Genomic DNA, 16,990 nt, shown 5'->3' with positions numbered 1-16,990 from the left:
TTTATTTTTTTAAGTTTATTTATTTACTTTTGAGAGAAAGAGTATGAGCAGAGGAGGGGCAGAGAGAGGGAGAGAGAATCCCAAGCAGGCTCCGCACTGTCAGCATGCCTGACTCAGAGCTCAAACTCACGAACCATAAGATCATATCCTGAGCTGAAAGCAAGAGTCAGATGCTTACCCAACTGAACCATCCAGGTACCCCAACTTTTTATTTTTGAAGAAACCATTCATTAGAAGGGCTACATCCAGAAAGACCTAAATGTTAAGACAGGAAGCCATCAAAATCCTAGAGGAGAAAGCAGGCAAAAACCTCTTTGACCTTGGCCATAGCAGCTCCTTACTCAACATGTCTCTCAAGGCAAGGGAAACAAAAGCAAAAATGAATTATTGGGATCTCATCAAGATAAAAAGGTTCTGCACTGCAAAGGAAACAATCAGCAAAACTAAAAGGCAGCCGATGGAATGGGAGAAGATATTTGTAAATGACATATCAGATAAAGGGTTAGTATCCAAAATGCATAAAGAGTTTATCAAACTCAACACCCAAAAAACAAATAATCCAGTAAAGAAATGGGCAAAATACATGAATAGACACTTTTCCAAAGCAGACATCCATATGGCTAACAGACACATGAAAAAATGGTCAACATCACTTATCATCTGGGAAATACAAATCAAAACCACATTGAGATACCACCTTACACCTGTCAGAATGGCTAACATTAACAACTCAGGCAACAGCAGATGTTGGCGAGGATGCAGAGAAAGAGGACCCTTTTGCACTGCTGGTAGGAGTGCAAACTGGTGCAGCCACTCTGGAAAAAAGTATGGAGGTTCCTCAAAAAAACTAAAAATAGAACACCCTATGACCTAGCAATTGCACTACTAGGTATTTATCCAAAGGATACAGGTGTGCTGTTTTGAAGGGGCACATGCCACATCCCAATGTTCATAGCAGTGCTATCAACAATAGCCAAAGTATGGAAAAAGCCCAAATGTCCATCAGACATTTGACATCAGACATCAGACAGATGAATGGATAAAGAAGATGTGGTGTACACACACACACACACACACACACACACACACACACACACTGGAGTATTACTCAGCAATCAAGGAGAATGAAATCTTGCATTTGCAACAACACGGATGGAACTAGAGTGTTTTATGCTAAGCGAAATTAGAGAAAGACAAATATCATATGACTTCACTCATATGAGGACTTTAAGATACAAAACAGATGAACATAAGGGAAGGGAAGCAAAAATAATATAAAAACATGGAGGGGGACAAAACATAGACTCTTAAATATAGAGAACAAACTGAGGGTTACTGGAGGGGTCATGGTTGGGGGGATGGGCTAATTGGGCAAGGGGCATTAAGGAAGACACCTGTTGGGATGAGCACTGGGTGTTATATATAGGGGATGAATCACTGGATTCTACTTACATCATCATTGCACTACATGCTAACTAACTTGGATGTAAATTTAAAAAAATAAAAATGAATTTGCAAAAAAAAAAAAAAAGGACTACATCCAGTTGAATTTGTTTACACTGACAATTTATCTACTCTACTAATAATACAAAATCTCAGCAAATGCAAATGGCATTCCATGAATAATTCCACAGTTAAAACTAAACATTTCAATTTTATTTTTTTAAGTTTTTATTTTAATTCTGGTTAGTTAAAACACTTCAATTTTAAATGACATGTGTAAAGACCTCTTTTTTTTTTTAAGTTTATTTATTATTTTGAGAGAGGAAGAAAGAGCAAGCACTGTCAGGACAGAGCCTGATAGCAGGACTCGAACTCGTGAACGGTGGGATCATGACCTGAGCCAAAATCAAGAGTCAGATGCTTAACTGACTGAGCCACCCAGGTGCCCATGACCTCTTTATTCATATATTAATCCTGATTTTTTAAAAGGAAATATCCATATTTCCTATAGAAAAATTATGTAGACCCTCTCTAAAAAACTTACAAAGATAATATCAAAAAGTAAGCTGTAAATACTGTCATGTATTTTGCTATACTGCCCAAGTCTTAGCACAAGAAGAGCTGCAAATCTTATATACTTGCATAAAGACTTTTGCCCTACAATCAAATGCCTGTCATTTTTTTCATTGTAAAAGGTACATAACATAAAATTTACCATTCGAACCATTTTTAAGTGTACAGTTCAATGGCATTAAGACATTCACATTGTTGTGTTTCTGATCCATTTTAAATCTGTATTTGTACATATATTGTGAGAAGAATGGATTGAAATAAATCATGCATCATTGTGAAAAATCGTATGTTCATATATGTGTGAGTCTAAGGACTCTTTCTTCTGTTCCACTGATCTATTTATCAATATTTATGCCAATATCACACTGTTGATTATGATAGCTTTATATTTATCAAATCAGGGAGTAATAGTCCTTTGTATTAGAGTTATCCAGACAGAAAGAACCAATAGAATATACATGTGAGATTTGTTGTAAGAAATTGATGTGATAATGGGATAATGAAGAAGTCACACAACCAGCCATCTACAAGCTAGAGACCCATGAGAGCCAGTAATGTATTTCTAGTCTGAGTGTAGAAGATTGATATCCCAATTCAAAAACCGGAAGAGAGCATATTCTCCTTACCATACATTTTGTTGTTTTCAGGCCTCCAACGGATTGGGTGAGGCCCACCTGCATCAGAGAGGGCAATCTGCTTTACTCAGTCTACCTATTCAGATGTTAATCTCATTCAGAAATACTCTCACAGATATACCCAGAGTAACATTTAGGCAAATATCTGGGTATCCCATGTCCCAATTAAGTTGACACATAAAATTAACAATCACACCCTAAACTTTATTCTTTTTTTTTTTTTCTTCAAATTTTGCTATCCAAGGGCCTTTGTACTACCATACAAATTTTAGAATTCTATTACCAGTTCCTGCAAAAGAGCCTTCCAGGATTGCACTGACTCTGTAGATCAATTTGAGAGAAATGACATCCTTTTTTTTTTTTTTTTTTTGACGTTTATTCATTCTTGAGAGACAGAGCATGAGTGTGGGAGACATAGAGTGAGAGAGGGAGACACAGAATCCAAAGCAGGATCCAGGCTCTGAGCTGTCAGCACAGAGCCTGATGCAGGGCTTGAACTCATGAACCATGAGATCATGACCTGAGCCAAAGTCAGACGCTTAACCAACTGAGCCACCCAGGCGCCCCTAATGACATCTTAACAATACTAAGTCTTCCTTCCCATGAACAAAGTATACCTCTCCATATATGGGGTCTATAAATTTCCTTAGAAGTATTTATAGTTTTCATATTTATACTTTTATAGTGTAAGTCTCTCACATCTTCTGGTAGATTTATTCCTAAATTTGTCATATTTTTGGTAATATTGTAAATTGTATTAAAAAAAACTTTAATTTATGACTGTTGCAAGCACATAAAAATCCAACTGGTTTTGGTACACTGATCTTGTATCAGCCTTGCTAAATTCACTTACTAGTTCTAATAGCTTTTTAATAGATTCTATAACACTTTCTGCATAAACAATCATGCTATTTGCATATTAAGGCAGTTTTACTTCTTCTTTTTCAATATGGATGCTTTTATTTCTTTTCTTGCCTAATTAAACTGGCCAATACATCTAGTGCAATGTTGAAAAGAATGGTTGAGAGTGGATGTCCCTGATCTTAAAGCAGAAAGTATTGTCTTTCCCCATTAGTGAGTTTTTTGTAGATGTTCTTTATCAGACTGTGAAAGGTCCTTTCTATTTCAAGATTGCTAACACTTTTTATGAAGAATGGATGTTGGATTTTTTGTCCAATACTTTTTCTGCATCTATTGAGATAATCATATGGTTTTCTTTTTTAGTTTTTTTAACTTGTTGGATTTCAGTGATCAATTTTTGACTGCTAAACCAACCTTGCATTCCTAGGATAAAGTATCTTGGTCATTATGTATTATATATTTTATATATTGTTGGATTCGAATGGTAAAATATTCTTAAAATTTTTTGTGTATGTGTTCATGAAGAATATTGGTCTTTAATTTTCTTTTCTTGTAATGTCTCTGTTTAGATTTGGTATCAAGGCAATGCTGGTCTCAATTAATAGAGAAGTATTCCCTTGTCTTCAAATTTTTGGAAGAATTTGTGTATAATTGGTACTATATCTTTCTTAAATCTCTGGTAGACTTCACCAGTGAGGAAATATGGTCTTGGCGTTTCCTTCATAGTGATTTTTTTTTACGATAAGATTTTTTTTTTAAATTTTTTTTTTCAACGTTTATTTATTTTTGGGACAGAGAGAGACAGAGCATGAACGGGGGAGGGGCAGAGAGAGAGGGAGACACAGAATTGGAAACAGGCTCCAGGCTCCGAGCCATCAGCCCAGAGCCTGATGCGGGGCTCGAACTCACGGACCGCGAGATCGTGACCTGGCTGAAGTCGGACGCTTAACCGACTGCGCCACCCAGGCGCCCCATTTACGATAAGATTTTAACTAAAAATCCTCTTTAAATAGATGGATGTATGGTTATTTGGGTTATCTGTTTCTTGTTGAGTAGGGTTTGATGATTTGTGTCACAGAATTTGTTTAGTTAAGTTGTCAATTTACATATGTTAAATTTCATTCATTTATTTATTTATTTATTTATTTATTTATTTAGAGGGTGCAAGTGAGTGAGAGGCAGAGAGAGAGGGAGAGAGAGAGAGAGAATCCCAGTAGCCAAGACATGGAAACAACTAAGTGCTCATCAATAGATGAATGGAAAAAGAAGATGTGATTATATACATATATGGGGTATATTATTGAGGCATAAAAAAGAAGGAAAAATCTTGCCTTTTGCAACAGCATGAATGAATAGTGAAGGCATTATGCTAAGCAAAAATAAATAATGAAAGACAAATATTATATTATCTCACTTACATGTGTAACCTAATAAACTCTTGAACCTGAGAACAGTTTGGTGATTATCAGTCAGTGGCAGGTGGTGGAGAGTAGAGGAAAAGAAAGAAGGTGGTTAAAAGGTACAAACTTCCAGTTATAAGATTAATAAGTTCTGGGGGTCTAATATATAGCATGGTGACTATAGTTAACAATACTATATTGTATATTTGAAAGCTGCTGAGAGAGTAGATTTAATTTCAAAGTTCTCATCATAAGAAAAAAAATTGTAACTATGTAGGAGATGAATGTTAAACTTATTGTGGTAATAGTTTCTCAATATATACATAAATTACTATGACTTACACCTTAAACTAATACAATGTTATATGTTAATTATATCTCAGGATAACTGGGTGGCCGGTGCTGTTGCTAGTATCTCCCAAATATACATCCAGACCTTAGTGCTTTATTGCTTGAGGATTATTTTTGATATTAATATGTAGATTGCTGGGCCCTGCCTCTAAATATTCTGATTCATTAAGTCTGGGATGAGGCCAGGAAATCTATATATTTTACAGGCTTCCCAGTAATTCTGATGTAAGACCAGGATTGAGAGCCACTGGAACAGATGACGTTTTAAAGTTTCTGTCAGTGAGAGTTCCCTGGACTAGGAGAATTGAGTGTGCAGGTGCTGCCCTCTAGTGTCTCTGACTGCTTGCTACACTCACTGTATACTGTAATCTGCTGCATGAGCACTGGTGGTCTTGCTGCCTGACACTTCTCTAGGGCTTCCTGTCCAGCGCCCTGCAAATCTTAACTCTTGGGCATTAATAAAAACGCTCATATATAAAAATGTTGCTGCTGAATATCACAACTGTGATTCTCTGTTCCCGGTACCTTGGCACATCTAAGATGTTCAACAATACTTCCTGATGAGACACAGCAAAACTCCTTTGTAAGGTTTGTGTGGAGGGACAAACTCACATCAGTGGCATGTCTCTCAGGATTTTTTTGTATGGAGTTGTGATATGACCCATGGTACATTTGAGTCAATAAGTTAACAGTTTCCTGAAGAAATTCTACTATTACAATAATTGTACCAATGTAGCACAATCATGGAAGCAGAGTCTGGCTTTAGCAAGTTTTCTAGAAACAAATGAATATGAATCTATAGTTGTGTAGCCCTCCAGAGTCCATAGAGTATTTTCAGGTACCTCCTCTCCCTTGTTTGCTTTTCACTCTAAACATAAAGCAGAAAGAGCAAATGTGAAGATCCATGCCCACATCATTGATGTGGTCATTACATGAATGTGGCTTTGTTTGGGAAAACACTGGTCCCACTGTCCTAACCACTCAAGAACCCTTCATCACTGAGTATCAAATCAGTAAATAAACCTGTACTAAAGGCCTACCCTGAAAAAACACATAAGATTGTCTTTGGCTCTAACTCCTGAGCTCTGAGACAGAGGAGCAAGGGTAGGCGAGTTGCCACAGAGGAGTTTGCAGCAGATGGTTTTAATGGCTTAGTGGGATGGCAGTGGCTGTGGGATATCTGTAGGGTGAATAGTGCACTGGTTGGAGCAGGTGCAAAGTTTGCAGAATTTGATGGTTTTGCCTTGAGTGAGAGGTTAGGCTAATGGGAGACTGAGAACTGTTTCAGCAGTAAAAAGGCTGCAGCAGCTGTAGAAAGCAGGGGCTGGTTTGATAGGAGATACAATATTTGTTCACCTCCTTTTCATCCCATTGGTGAGGGTGAGTGTCCTGGAGGTCTGGGGATGGCTGAACTCACAGCACTTGACACTGGACCTATGAGACTGACAGCAGTTTATTAATCACATATAATCACAGCCCAGGAGAAGAGGACACCAAACACCATACAGGGCCACGTTAAGTCAGGTTAATGGAGGACAGAACTTTTGCAGTAGCATAGAGGGCAGCCACAGCTGCAGGGAGCAGGAGAAGGTTGGGTAAAAATAATAAAAATAAAAGATTCAAGCTACATTGTAGGTATATCAACCTGCTACTAAAAAGCTTATGCAGGGGCACCTGGGTGGCTCAGTCGGTTAAGCATCTGACTTCAGCTCGGGTCATGATCTTACGGTCTGTGAGTTTGAGCCCCACATCGGGCTCTGTGCTGATAGCTCAGAGCCTGGAGCCTGCTTTAGATCCTGTGTCTGTCTCTCTCCCTGCCCCTTCCCTGCTTGTTCCTCCCTCCCTCCCTCCCTCCCTCTCTCTCTCTCTCTCTCTCTCTCTCTTTCTCTCAAAAATAAACATTAAAAAAATTTTAAGCTTATGTAAGCTACTTTTTAACTGATTTTTGTTCACTTGTCATTCAGTGCTCTGTGGTTGAAAAAGTCTTCTCATTTTTGTGTTATGGAATTTGCAAGTTCAGGAGAGATGTTAAAATGACTCAAATTTATCCCATCATCAGGGTGAGACTATTCTTAAATTATCTTAAATGTAAGGATGTATTTGTTTTAATTCTGTTCTATTAAAAGGACACTTAAGAAAAACAATCACTATTCTATATTTCTTTCAAATCATTTTTGGAGTATTTTTCCCTTGTAGCTAATAAAAATCCCTCATACTAATGATTGGTACAGGGTTTTTTTGGGTTTTTTTTGCCTTTTGTATCTTAAACTGTGGTGTATATACTTAACATACAATTTATTTTTTTAACTATTTTTAAGTGTATAGTTCAGTGTCACTGAGTACATTTATAATGTTGTGTGCTGTCATCACCACTATCCTTTTTCAGAACTTTTTCATCATCCTAAAGAAAAACTCTGTACACACTGAATAATAACTCCTTAATCTCCACTTCCCCAACTCCTAGTAAGATTGATTTTTAATTCATGTGAAGTAGTCTTATCTTTGTAACTCAGTTTTTAAGTGTCTTGAGAGCAGGCAGATAACACAATTCAAACGTCTTTGTGCCTTTGACACTTGCCCAGCTTAGGGATGAACACAGATTGAATGCTCATTACATCTGTTTAGTGGTGGACTGGGTGCTGGAGGAAGGACCAAATAGCACTTTCAGAGATTTTGAGCCCAACAATTTTGTGGGTGTGGGACCATTCTCATCAGGGCAAGAACTTAAGGAAATTCAGAAGTCCTAGAATGTTGGAGGCATTTCACATTGTTGGCAGGGGCCATAAAGTTAACATTCAACCAAAGAAACTACAAGTTTGTAGCCTTTAATAAAAAATTTTACCAATGATCCATCTCCATGAATAGGCAGGATGCTATAAGATCTGTAGAGGCTGTTCTAGAAAATCAAGCTCCAGAAGTGAGCCTCAATTATGTGCCTCCTGGAAGGCAGTATTTACAGTCTTTTCCCACCCATCCCAAGCTTGACCATAGACTGGGAGGAATCCTCCTTTAACTCTCAGAAAGTTATTTTAAAAGATATTGTCTAGGGGCACCTGGGTGGCTCAATTGGTTGAGTATTGGAATCTTGATTTTGGCTTGGGTCATATTCCCAGAGTTGTGGGATTGAGCCCTACATGGGGCTCTGTGCTGAGCATGGAGCCTGCTTAAGATTTTCTCTCTCTTTCTCTCTCCTTCTCTCTCTCTACTTCTCTCTGTCTCTCTCTCTCCCTCCCTCCACCCCTCTGCCCCTTCCCCCTCTTGTGCACTCTCTCTGTAAAATAAAAAAAAAAAAGACAACAGCTATATCCTTTCCTTGACACATCAAACATGATCCTCTTCTTGAACCTCTTAATACTGACCACCAATTGCCTGTAACATCAAAATCCTCACTTTCTAACACTTAACAAGATAATGGATGTCCTATCATCTTGTGTGTTTTTTAGTTATCCTCCCAGTACACGTGATGTAGTTTATGGAGTTATTCTGACCTAATCACTCTCTTATAGTGCATGCAGTGTACATAAAGATTCATTTACTTAAGGATAGATGCCAGATTTTTGTCTTTTTTAAGTTTATTTATTTATTTTGAGAGAGAGAGCATACACATACGTGCACTCAAGCGGGAGAGAGGCAGAGGGGAGAGAATCCTAAGCAGGCTCTGTGCTGACAGCACAGAGTCTGACATGGGGCTTGAACTCACAAACCGTAAGATCAGGACCTGAGCCAAAATCAAGAGTCAGATGCTTAGCTGACTGAGCCACCCAGGCACCACACCAGATTGTTGTCTTACGGAGAGAACTGAGCCATCAGGCTATAGGGAATAGAGCATGAAAGTCTATACTGCCCATGACGTTGGCACCCCTAGGCCCAGATTCTGCAGGTCATACAGAGACAACCAGAGACCTTCATCTGAAACACTGAATCACATGAGCTTCTCCTAGACAAATAAAGGCCTGTGATGCTCTGCATGCCTTTTGAAATAGGAGAGCTTTGTGATGTAGTCTGGTGATCTGGTTCCATCTTCTGTGAGGCAGAGATGACAAGGTCTAGAATTTGGGGGCATTAGGTGCCAAGTTCTTGAAAGTCTAGGAAGAGAGATGGCTCGTCAGGTTTAGATTATGTTGAGCCCTACCTTTATTCTGTGGGATGTTGGATATCCCTTATATGCTTATGGCTCCATTATTATTATTGCATTAATTATTTGGCAAGTGAAAAAGAGCCACCAAGAATTTAGGTTGGGACCTAACAGGAGCTGTTGCCGGGTAGGGAAACACAATGACCATGACTGAACCAATTAAGCCGCAAACAAGATTTTATCTCCTTACTTTTTCCTGTGACACTTACTCCTACTTTTTTATGGGGTTTTCTCAGTGAATCCAAGAACAGCTCAAAATTTGGGTGATTCTTCTGGTTGGGAGACATTGAGGGCCTCGATAGCTAAAGTCCTTTGGCTACTGGACTTCTTATCCTTTAATCTGTTCCTCTTTTCTCCTGTCTCATTACGACCTCCCCCACAGGACTTGTTCAGAGAATGGGGGTGGAGGTTATGGAGTATGGAAGAGCCTTAAAATAAATTAGAAATAAGAGAAGGGAAATGATGGAGTGAAAAAGATAGAGTAGGGAAAAGAATGGTAGGAGGATGTATAAAATTGGAATACAAAAAACATTTGGGAAATATTTACAGGTTTTGTTTGTTTCATTTTAGACACAAAGAGTAAAGGTGCCCAGCTTAATACTCTAACTTTTTTGTTTTCAAGCGTCACCGGAGAGTCAAACAAAGAGCTAAAGATAGAACATCAAGAGGTAAAGTTCTAGTTTTCCCTCTGACTCCCTTCACTATAGGCAAGATTCCCCTGATTCATGTCCCCTGGTGCCAGGAACCAGGTGCTCTAACCACTGAAGGGTCTAATTGCCTCAGCTGACAAATTCTTCCAGATTTTCTTGGGTGTAAGATTCTCCATCTTACCCCATCTGCTGGTAATGAAGAATGAGGAAGTAGGACAGAAGCCCTTACTAATTTTTTGATCCTGTGGAAATCACTTCATCTCTCAGTCTGTGATTCATGAAATGGGTCCTGCCTCACTCACAGTGTGGTTTTGATAATCAAATGAGATTAGGTCCAGGACAGCATGATACAACTGGTTAAGTTGTACACAGACATGCCTGAGAGCATTTACTGTTGGGGTTTTGAATCTCCTCTTACTCAAAGGCCTTCAGCTTCCTATAGGACGTCCCTTCAACTTCCCATAGGACGTCCCTGTATCCTCTCATTCCTTGTAACACTGTCTCCTGGTTTCTCAGCTAGGAGACTTTCCCGGGAAGAAGCTGAGAAGCCATGGGAGCTGCTCTCTGTCATGAAAAGGTGACCGCTTGCTCTTTGCAGTCTCCAAACTCCAGCCTGGCCCGTCATCATTTCTGTGCTTGGCCTGGGGAAGGGATGAGGGGAGGGATAATGGCTGGGTGGGAGTAAGACACAAGTGGACACTGAGCACAGTTGAGAGGGTTGCCAGGGCAGAGGGGGACCAGGTGTCTCAGGAGAGAGGAGTCTCCCAGTTCTGCTATGGGCTCAGTTCACAGTGGTCCTGGAACTCAGGATTTCACTAGTATGTAATTCATTAAAGACTCTACATGAGTTTGCACTCAGCCACAAGACAAGTTATCCAGTCAAGAGAATAGACGAATGTGCACATAACTAAATGTCCATTGTCATATTCCCTTTACAGTTACAATCATTCAAGGGCAGACCTGTGGAACCTGTTGACATTACCTCCATGGTTTTGTCTTGGGGGAGGCCAGTTCCTGGGACAGCCCTCAGGAAAGACCCTGTCATCTTATCCTCTTCTTAAAGTCTCTAGAGAATGGGACTGGTTCTGAAGGGATGCTATGAACAGGAGCTGGGACACCCCATAGTCCCCAGAATGTAGAGTTCCCACAAAGACCTCATTTCCCACAGTTTAGAAATACCGAATACAGGCTGTGGCCTTCTTAACCCCAAAGGAGACTGACTCCAGAATCTACCTGGTCATGTTCCCAGTGATGCCCCATCAGCTAACCACTGGCTTCCCCTCCACCCTCACCTGGTTCCCTTCTCCTAGTTCAGCTTCTCAACACAGGTCAACAGAGAACTCACCTCACCTCCCAGTCTGTCATGGCCCTGTGCTCCCATGAGCTGTCTGAGACCTTGCCCAACAAGGTCCAGACCCTCAGTCCAGCCCAATATAACTTACCAGTGGCATTTTCCTTGGAGGAAAAGGAGATGGGTAAACACCCTGGGGGGTACAAGCCCCCAAGGTTTCCAGGACTAGGGGAAAGCAGGCCCAATCTCCAGGCCATACGCATTCAAAGAGGCAGGTGTCACTCCATCAGTAATGGTTGCCATCTTCCCTTCCCAGCCAGGGCTGGCTTCCTAAGGAGGGAAGTGTTCGGCGGCTCCTGTGTGCAGATCCTTCCTGCCCCATTTGCAATGCTGTGGCTCTGGAGATTCAGCAGTTGCTGGCGGGTGAGAACACCCTGATCTGTCCCCCTTCATCAGGGCCATCACAAGGCTCCTCTTGCCTAGAGATTTTGTCCATGTCTAGTCTCTCTTTGGAGCAGAGTCAGAGTTCCCTGCACTCCAAAGATCTTCCACTTCCATCTGTAACCTCCACAATGTCACAATTAATGGATCAGAAATGCTTAACACACTCAGCTGCTCAGAGAGCCAGTGTCAGCATCCCAGACCACCAGGCTGAATGCCTCCGGCAAAAAAAGGGATTCCAAGTGCCAGATGTGCCCTGGGATGCAGGAGCTCTGTCTTCTTCAAGCCTTGAGGAGCCTAGGACTCCTGTGATTCAGCAGGACAAGAGGAAGAGCCACTCTGAAGGTGTACTAAAAAAACAAGGTCAGCTGCCCTTGAATATCTGATTCTCTCTTTTCCTAAATCCAGAGCTCATGAGCCTAAAACTACCCCCATTGCCTTACATTTTCTTATTTCCCAAAATCCCTGAGACATGTTTATAAATGCATGCAAGATCTTTTGAAGAATTCCTGTGGCAGCTTATAACACAGCCCCAAATATTTTCCAAGCCTGGGGGGGGGGGGAACCATTTATTTCATCATAAATGCTACCTCTAAGGCCTCTATTGAAAATATGGGCTATTTCTTGAGCTGGTTTCATGAAAGTTGAGCCAGTCCACCCAAACTTTCTGGGTTATTGAAGGATCCACTGTGAATCAAGAGCAAATATTGCTGCAAGCAAATCCCAAACTCCATTGCTCTGGCTCTACCCTCTACCACATTTCAGTTTCTAAGTGGTCTCTGCCCATTGCCTTGGGGACCCGCTGAGGCCTCAGTGTGCTATCTGCAGCAGAAACACAGCTACCTTGCTATGGTTTCTCTTTTCTGCACAATGAGTCCCTGGTCTGCCCATAAAGATTTCTTCACAAAAGGGGGGCCCCAGTCCCTTTTTCCTCAATAATTTCTTTTTAATCTCTGTACGGATGAAAATTTCTTCCATATAAGTTAGCCCCGCCTTCTTCCCACATTCCCCAATTTGGGCCTCTCCATCTGACTATCAACAAACTGCTATCAATCTCCCATTTCCTCTTCTGGCCAAGTGTGAAGCCTTAGAGTGGCACCAGCTGCAAAGGCAGCCCCAGCTTCCGTGGAGGTTGCCAGCTGTTGCCCAGAAATATCTGCAGATGCAAAAAGCCATACAACATAAGCCCTGAGACATGTTTCTGCCTGTCTCTATGGATCTACCAGCTAGGAGAACCCATCTCAGTCCTTAAGAGAGAGGTGGTGTTTCCCTAGAACATGCTCAGAGCTGCTAGAGTTCTCCCTTCAGAAGTGGTTGATTTAGCAGGTTGATTCACTATTGCTGGGGCCTGCCCCAGAAGATCCAGAAGTCCATCCAGTTGCTCCTGTCCCCTGCTGACCAGCAGCCCCTGCCCCAGAGCAGCACACTGACCAGCATAAGTGTCCTGTAGCTTTAAGACCTAGAGGCCAGTGGGGACAATGACCTGTTCTGATCCATTGTGGCAGCAGGGACAGTTCACAGTTGCTTGCCCAGGCTAAGGCAATGTTGCAGAGCTACATTTACTATAAGTGTGGGAAGATCTGCTTGGGCATTGTTCCTGCCCATATTTGCAGCTGTGGGACTGCAAATCATTGGGTCTGCCACATTCCAAGGGTCCTGGCAGCAGCTAGGTTCCCTTATGCCCCAGAAAGTAAGTTCCTAGACATGGAGCAATCAGCCTCTACATGGATCAGGGATTGATGTAGTTAATTCTGATAGGCCTTGATCAGTAGCAACAAGCCTCACCTGATGCTGTCACTGATCATCCTGATCAGCACCTGCCTGGGTATCTTCCCAAGACGCCACTGAGAAACTGGAGACAATTTTTGGCCTCCCTGTCAGGGCTTTCAGCTCTTTATTATGTGGCTTTCTTCAAGGCCATAGCCCTGGCAATCACTAGCCAATTTGCAATCATAGAGATATGTCTGGGGCTGTTGAGGGCCCAGTAGAACCTATGGCTCACTAGCTAAAAAGCAATGTATAAGTCCTGGGTCAGGCTTTCCAGATGCCAATGAGACTTGTGCAGACAGTGTGCAGAGACTTAAATATAGTTGAATGGAGATGGTGCCTTTAGAGAGCCAGATATCCTGCTGGCCCTGCTCATTCAAAATACCCATCTTGGTGAAACTAAATTTTTATCTGAAAAAGAAATTCCTGGAGATATATTTGGGAAGTCCTACAAAGACAAGGGAGTCCAAGGAAAAAGTTGTGGCTGTCCCAAGGAATGTCTGTGGCTACAAGTCCTTTAGGAGTCTAAACAACCAAAGAGGGGCGCCTGGGTAGCTCAGTCAGTTAAGTGTCCAATTTTGGCCCAGGTCATGATCTCACAGTTCATGAGTTTGAGCCCCGTGTTGGGCTTTGTGCTGACAGCTCAGAGCCTGGAGCCTGCTTCGGGTTCTATGTCTCTCTCTCTCTCTGCCCCTCCCCGTTTGTTCTCTCTCTCTCTCTCTCTCTCTCTCTCTCTCTCTCTCTCTCTCTCTCTAAAATAAATAAAACATTAAAGAAAATTTAAACAGTGAAGGAAAAACATTGCTTCAGGATCTTCCCATCCTACCAGGTGTTCCATGTGCTCCAGAATGGTCCACCTTAAAGAAGAGCTTGCAGTTAACTAAGGCAGTGTCAGGGAACCAAAAGCATGCTAGTCCTCATGGTCCTGCCCACTGGGCCTCCAAGATCTTACAGCCCAGTGGGGACATGAAAGGGGCCCAGGTGCTTTGTGTGCAGCTGGAGGTCAGTGTGAACAACCTTGGCCTGGAGGAACCCTGGAACCCTTAGCCCCTGCAAGGGTGAGGACAACTCCCTGCCCAGCAGAGAAAACAGAGGACCCAGGAAAAGTGAAGCAGAAGAGAATCACAAACAAGGGAGTGCAGCAGTGAGGCTGTCCCCAGCTGGATAAAACGTTTACTCTGCTGAGGTTCAGGGGCTAGGAGGGACTCTTATAAATAGAACCCTCAAAGCCCCTGACTTCCCAAATGTATCTCCAGGATCTTTCTTTCTTTCTTATTTATTTATTTATTTATTTATTTATTTATTTATTTATTTATTTATTTATTTATTTTTTATTTTATTTTATTTTATTTTATTTTATTTTATTTTTTATTTTATTTTTTTAACATTTATTCACTTTTGAGACAGAGCGCAAGCAGGGGAGGGGCAGAGAGAGAGGGAGATACAGAATTCCAAGCAGGTTCCAGGCTCTGAGCTGTCAGCACAGAGCCCCTCAGAACCCAGTGCAGGGCCTGAGCCCACGAACTATGAGATCATGACCTGAGCTTAAGTTGGATGCTCAACTGACTAAGCCATCCAGGTGCCCCTCTCAGGATCTTTCTTAAGTAAAATTTCAGTTAGGTCAGGATGGTTGCCTTGAGTGAGTTGGAACTAGCAAGAATCTGTCTGGGTCTGCAGAGCCACCATTTCCATACTCTCAGCTGATTGATTCCTTTCAGCACCTTCACCAGTTTCTTCCTCACTGTTAGTTCCTAGAGCATCCCCTAGGATACCTTGGGTCAAAAGGCCAGATGAGAATGGTCTTTAAAGCTGTTAAAGCAAGCTGAATGACTTCACCCAAACAAGGATTCTTCAGAATGCCAAAACTGGAGTGACCAGAGCTTAATGGGTCAGACCTTACATTATCAACTTACTGGGCAATTATTTGCTGGGCCAAATTTTACAAGCTCAGCATTTAAAGGGACTACATTTTTGAGATCCAAACTTTGAAGGGCCAAAATTTATAGGGCCACACTTTCTGTGGTCAAGAACTGTAGGATCTGATAAAAGCAGCCCATATTCACAAGATCCCATTCTTCTAGAAGCTGCAGAAACTTGCTTGGGAAATAAGATGAAGCTCTTTCCACACTGGATTAACCCCAAGGTGAAAGGTCAAGGGCATAAGGAATCCATTCTCTCTAAGGATGAGACAGTGGCTAAAACCATGACAAAAAAGGTTGAGAAGAGTCCACCCTCCACCAGACACCCTGTGAGAGGAGCCAAGTGGGAGAAAAAAACAGAAGAGGAGGGCATAACCTTCTTTGATGTCCCCCAGTCTCAGGACAATGAACTCAAGCAACAACCCCTTCAGTCCAGATGCTCTTGGCTCCTGGGCCTTCCCCACAACAACTCCAAGCACTGTCCTCAGCTGACTGGTGACACTCAACCAGAACATCCACCCCAGATCTCAGCTCTTACCTCGGCAGAAGGTACTGGTCTATACAAAGAGAATACCCAATCCAGGAAAAAGGAGTTCATAGGTTCCCAATCCTCTGCATTCCCATGAAGAAAGGTTGTCATCATCATTTCTGTTAATGTGCAGGTGAAGCAGGACCCTCTCCAAATATACTCTATACCTCTAAGCAAAGAACCACCTGTTTGTCCTCCTTATTTTCAAGGCTTGTATGTGATGGAGAAAGTAGAGAAGGTAGATAGTAATTCCTATATGGCACAGGAGCTTAGACTCATATTTCAGATAGGTCAGCATTTCACACCACTCTTTCAGTCCCACCTTGGACTGTAGATAGAGGGACTTGAGCAGAGAAGGAAGACCCTTGTCTAAGGTGCATTGAAGGTGCATCAGGCTTGAATTCTATCATGTCTTGCCATGCCATCTATGGGTCCCAGAGAAACAATGTGGGCATGATGACAGTATAAGAAGTAGTGGCCAGGAACATAGTACATTTTTGGCCTATACGCATAATTCACCAATAACTTCTATGTATGCCCACAATCTGAAGGGAAGGTTTTTAGGAAGTATCATAGTGCTCCATCCTTGATAAACACAAAAGCACATAGATAATATGACATGTGCCAGGAGCAAATGATGGGATCTCTCCTCTTTGTGCCCTGTTGTTATTCATTAAATATTTAAGGGCTAACCCATCTGGGAGTCTGCTGTAGCCTGTTGCCAATTTGATTCCCATTGCCTTTTAGTTGGATGGGATAAATGCCTGCTAGAATGAAGATCAGTTTATGAGAAGGTTCCCAAAAGGGTTACAATAAAAATGACTTTGACCTGAGTCTTTCAATCAACAGTTCAAATATTCACCTCCTTACTATGTGCCAGGTAATATGCCAGATACAAGGAACACAATAGTGAATACTACACAGGACTTCCTCCATTCAGCTCATGGAATCACGGAGTATATAGTCAAATAAAAATTAACTAAAAGCAGTGTGAT

The 16,990-nt window shown here is 41.7% G+C and overlaps 1 protein-coding gene across 1 annotated transcript; it reads left to right on the top strand.

The window, feature by feature from the left end:
- The first annotated feature begins 9,261 nt into the window (after positions 1-9,261).
- FAM205C (family with sequence similarity 205 member C) lies at positions 9,262-16,092 on the top strand. The gene is made up of 5 exons (XM_030292822.1): positions 9,262-9,525; positions 10,021-10,066; positions 10,565-10,625; positions 11,656-12,143; positions 15,629-16,092. The coding sequence occupies exons 1-5, from the start codon at positions 9,382-9,384 to the stop codon at positions 16,090-16,092; spliced, it is 1,203 nt and encodes a 400-aa protein (XP_030148682.1). The 5' UTR covers positions 9,262-9,381.
- The last annotated feature ends 898 nt before the right edge of the window (positions 16,093-16,990 follow it).

Source organism: Lynx canadensis, chromosome D4, assembly GCF_007474595.2.
Source record: "Lynx canadensis isolate LIC74 chromosome D4, mLynCan4.pri.v2, whole genome shotgun sequence".
NCBI classification, from domain to species: Eukaryota; Metazoa; Chordata; class Mammalia; order Carnivora; family Felidae; genus Lynx; species Lynx canadensis.
The sequence above is the reverse complement of the archived record's forward strand: the minus strand, read 5'-3'. Positions and strand labels throughout refer to the sequence as shown.